The 4,921-nt window shown below is 39.0% G+C and overlaps 1 protein-coding gene across 1 annotated transcript; it reads right to left on the bottom strand.

Moving 5' to 3' along the window:
• Window positions 1–88: 88 nt before the first annotated feature.
• On the bottom strand, window positions 89–3,320 carry LOC102119450 (semenogelin-2-like). Its single transcript, XM_005569125.5, has 2 exons — window positions 3,245–3,320; window positions 89–3,001 (listed from the first exon to the last, which is right to left on the bottom strand). The coding sequence occupies exons 1-2, from the start codon at window positions 3,318–3,320 to the stop codon at window positions 789–791; spliced, it is 2,289 nt and encodes a 762-aa protein (XP_005569182.3). The 3' UTR covers window positions 89–788.
• Window positions 3,321–4,921: the final 1,601 nt, after the last annotated feature.

Here is a 4,921-nt window from a genome sequence, read left to right as displayed (position 1 = left end):
TAGTTGCCAGCCGGGGCCACTGTTTCTGCTGCTTGCCCTCTCTTCAAGTACAGTGTTACTTATTGCAAAGAGGCAGGGAAGCACCATTACCCCTCTCAGGGCTTCAATTTTCTTCTCCTGATGTTGCAAACATCTAATTGGCCCATGAGATCCCTCACCATCTCTTGTGTCTCCCTTTCCATCTCCTCTTTCACAACATGAACCGGGATCTTTCTACTTATCTCTTTCCTGTATTCTGAGAGGGAGGACTGCTAGTCTTTGGGCTTGTGGTCTCTGAAGGAGCATAGATGAACCCTAACAGGGATGCAAGAACATTCATTGGTGCGCAGAAAGAAAATCTTAACTGCTATAATCCTTTATACTATATAGGAAATAAATTGAGGTTTACTAACCTAAAGTATAAGAACTGACAAGAGTATACCATAAACTTATAAATACGCATATGTAGTCAGTACAGGTTCAAAAAACCTTTAGGAGGTAGGCATATACAAAAAAAAATTATTGAAGAATATTCAATTAAGGATAGGAATTCTAGGACCTCATGATAGGCCAAACATCCTTCTGTGCCACTACCAGACCCTCTCCTCACCAGGGAATTGTGAGGCTCATCTTCCTAACACTTGTTATACAGCACTTCTATTGGTGTGAACAATGGTTATCAATCCTACAAAAGTCCTGGAGAGTCCCCAACAATTCTAAACATTGGGAGAGGTATCTCCCCTATTTGCTAAAAAAAAAAATTACCTTGATATTGATCCATCCTTTCACATGGTTACTGAATGGTAGGTTTATGTAGATAATGGATTTCTGTTGTAGTTACGACGTTGTACCAAATGATGATTACCGTCACCTTCATGCTCTACAATTACAACATCCAGTGCCCCATGAGATCCATGTTGGTGCCTGACTTTTTGTTCATGACTGAGTAGGTCTTGTTCTCTATTTGTAGATTGGCCAGACTCTCCGTTTGCATTTTCACCATGCCGTGACTGTTGCTTAGGATTTGGTGCCTGAATTTGAGATTTGCCTGCTATTAGGTTTTCAGTTTGGCTATAAATACTGCTTTGGGATACAACTTTCTGAACACCTTTTTCTCCATAGTGGAGTCGTCTTTCTTCTGTACTTGAAGATTGGTATGATATTTTATTTGCCTTTTGGCTATGCTCTTGCTCTTGACTGGGAATAGTTATCTGTTTTTGAGATTTGCCATGTGCTTTCTCTTCAGTTTGGCTATAGCTACTGCTTTGGGATACATCTTTCTGGACACCATTTTCTCCATAGTGGAGTCGTCTTTCTTCTGTACTTGAAGATTGGTATGATATTTTATTTGCCTTTTGGCTATGCTCTTGCTCTTGACTGGGAATAGTTATCTGTTTTTGAGATTTGCCATGTGCTTTCTCTTCAGTTTGGCTATAGCTACTGCTTTGGGATACATCTTTCTGGACACCATTTTCTCCATAGTGGAGTCGTCTTTCTTCTGTACTTGAAGATTGGTATGATATTTTATTTGCCTTTTGGCTATGCTCTTGCTCTTGACTGGGAATTGTTACCTGTTTTTGAGATTTGCCATGTGCCTTCTCTTCAGTTTGCCTATAAATACTGCTTTGTGATACATCTTTCTGGACACCATTTTCTCCATAGTGGAGTCGTCTTTCTTCTGTACTTGAAGATTGGTATGATATTTTATTTGCCTTTTGGCTATACTCTTGCTCTTGACTGGGAATTGTTATCTGTTTTTGAGACTTGCCACGTGGTTTCTCTTCAGTTTGCCTACAAATACTGCTTTGTGATACATCTTTCTGGACACCATTTTCTCCATAGTGGAGTCGTCTTTCTTCTGTACTTGAAGATTGGTATGATATTTTATTTGCCTTTTGGCTATGCTCTTGCTCTTGACTGGGAATTGTTACCTGTTTTTGAGATTTGCCATGTGCCTTCTCTTCAGTTTGCCTATAAATACTGCTTTGTGATACATCTTTCTGGACACCATTTTCTCCATAGCGGAGTCGTCTTTCTTCTGTACTTGAAGATTGGTATGATATTTTATTTGCCTTTTGGCTATGCTCTTGCTCTTGACTGGGAATTGTTATCTGTTTTGGAGACTTGCCATATGCCTTCACTTCAGTTTGGCTATAGCTACTGCTTTGGGATACATCTTTCTGGACACCATTTTCTCCATAGTGGAGTCGTCTTTCTTCTGTACTTGAAGGTTGGTATGATATTTTATGTGCCTTCCGGCCATGCTCTTGATCTTGATTGAGATTTTTTGTCTGGTGTTGATTCTTGTTATATACTAGGAGCTCATTTTGGGTAGTAAAAATGTCTTTGTATCCATGTTGGAGTTTGTGTTGATGTGCAGGACGGAGTGAAGTTTGTAGTTTACTTGAATGTTCCTCTCTCACATCAACCACATTTTGGTAATGCCCTTTATTTCGATGAGAATTTTGAGTCTCACGTTGTTGTTTCTTAGCTACTAGCTCTTCAGTTTGGAGAACATAATTGGTTTGGGATCCACCTTGTGTTCTACCTTTTTGTGCACCAGAGGCTGAAGCTTGTTCTTTACTTAGTCCACGAACCCGTAGCCTTTCTTCTGTGTTTGAATATTGACTGGATATTCCCTTTCCAGATGGGCTATTCCCCTGATCTTGAGAAGGATTTTTTGTCCCATGATGATCTTGGCCTCCTTTATGATGTATAACTATCACATGAAAATGACCTTTTGATTTAGCACTGTCTCTGCCTTCTAGTTTATAATTGAGCAGTTCTTGACTTCCACGTAGGTGTTGTTCTGATTTTGTCGTTTTATGTTGGGCATTCGAATAATACTGCTGACTTTTTCGGGTCCGGTCACGATCATTGGCATCTACATGATATGTGTGTTGAATAGAAAAACTGCCTTTGGATTCAGTATGTTGTTTGTCTTTTTGTCCAGAATAGTGCTGGCCCTTTTGTCTTTGTGGAAATTGGGAAGATCCACTTGGTAACTGGCCTTTTGATCCACCTGGTAATTGATAATAGAAGTGTATGCTTTCATTATCTCCAAAGCTCCCTTGCAACTCTTACCTCCCACCTTTTCCCAACAAATTATTGTTGTTTCTAGAAAAGCTGAAGCTTTGGGTGGAGAAAATCAATTCTCTTCAACAAGAAGAATCTGTGCCCAAACAGGTTACTGTTTGCACTCCAAATAATCTAAGAGGCTATTCTGTCTGAGCAGCTTTCCCCAAGGCTTACCCTCTCCACTCACCTTTTTGTCCCATCACAGCTGCTTGCCTCTCCAAGATGAGGAGCAGAGAAAGTACGAAGATGATGTTGGGCTTCATCTTGCTTGGAAAGCCTTGTCTGAGAGCTGAGTGGACCTTGTCATTTATATCTTCCTTGAGTGAAGGTGCCATGGGTGGAGCTTAAATTACAAAAGGCACTGCCTTTTCTTAGTTTATCAGTAAATGCCAACTTCCTCACCCCTGCTGAGTGTGGGACAAAGTCAATGTCCCCAGCAACATAATGTCAAAGGCATTTTCCTTCTTCTGGAAGCCTCAGCAAATTTTTATCAGTCCTTGTTGATCATCATGCCAGATCACTTGCATTTTACGGAATTTTAGATGAAAGTAGGAAAGAGATTAGCTTCAGGCTACAAAAGTAATTGGTTTCTGAGAATGCCTTTATATTCTAAATGTGAGTTTGCCTTCATGATGTAATAAATTAAATATTCTATTTTAGATAGAACGCCATACTTCCTTTTGTTTTAAAAATGATCTTGAGACACGATCTATTTTACCTAAGAGTGAGCAATCATAGAAGTCCAATGACATAGAAGATAATGAAACATTATGGAATCCAAAGAAAGAAATTTTAAACAAGTAAATGGGGCACACCAATGTCAAATATGTCTGTCAAGTTCAACACAGTAAAGACTGACATGTATCCAAAGTTTTTCTTAGTTGTTGCTAGTAACTTTAATGAGAGATGAATACAATTATGTTGGGTTGTCAGTTGAAGGATTGCGACCAGCTGCAACCTTCTCAGGAAGTCTGAATTCATGGTGGAATGAGAGCTGAGGCTCTATCTGGAGTGGGAGGTAAGCTCCAGATATGTTTTCAAAGGATGAGAGAATTTTAACATGTTTTCCTGGTGATAGGAACAACTGTTGGAAAAAAAGTAAAAATGCTGGTTTCTAAATTGGGTTCTTTTCATGAAATCTACCTAAATAGCAGATTTTTTTTTTTTTTAGTTAAAAGAAGTTTCTACTTCAGTAATAAACAGCTAAATCCCCACACGGGCTGTGAGAAATATTTGCCACCATCAATGAATTGAATAATGTATTGTGAGTGGACATGAAGCTAAAATTCCCACCTTTGGTAGAAGCAAATATTTTTTCCAATTGTGATGACATCCTGAAAAGTTTAAAGAAACTTTCTTTACTTTGAGTCATAGACTTTGTTATAAGCAGATCACAGGGGAAGAAAGAAGAAAGCATCCCAACAGTGTTCCTGTGTACATTCAGAACACCTTGGAGGGTACTTCTGGGGAAAGGATAGCTTGAAAACTTATTTTCAATTATTCTAGCTTAAAATCTTAACCTTCCTGTAGGCAATGCTTTACGGAAGGGGTAAAGGGAAAGGCCAACCACAGATAAAAGCACTATGCTATCAAACATAAATCATGTGAGCTGCATGGTTTCTCTATGAACCACTCTGAGATCTTACCAAATTTATCTGTTTGCCTCAAGGGCAGTAAGTAGTTCCTTATTGCAGAAACTCCAACAGAGTAGGGTGTTATTGTCCTGAACTAAAATTGATTACTGTGTCTGCTAACCACTGTAATCTTCCTCACACTTCCCTTAAGAAAATACCAGAAACTGTTCTGTTCCAAGCTTACTGATACAAAATAGAGTCTGAAATATTAGCTTTACTTATGGATCAAG

This window comes from Macaca fascicularis, chromosome 10 (genome assembly GCF_037993035.2).
Source record: "Macaca fascicularis isolate 582-1 chromosome 10, T2T-MFA8v1.1".
In the NCBI taxonomy this organism is placed as follows: domain Eukaryota; kingdom Metazoa; phylum Chordata; class Mammalia; order Primates; family Cercopithecidae; genus Macaca; species Macaca fascicularis.
The sequence above is the reverse complement of the archived record's forward strand: the minus strand, read 5'-3'. Positions and strand labels throughout refer to the sequence as shown.

Coding starts and splice junctions, on each gene's coding strand:
- LOC102119450 (XM_005569125.5), bottom strand. CDS start 3,320: ATGAAGCCCAACATCATCTTCGTACTTTCTCTGCTCCTCATCTTGGAG. Junction 3,002..3,244: donor AGCTGTGATGGGACAAAAAG/GTGAGTGGAGAG, acceptor ATCAATTACCAG/GTGGATCAAAAGGCCAGTTA.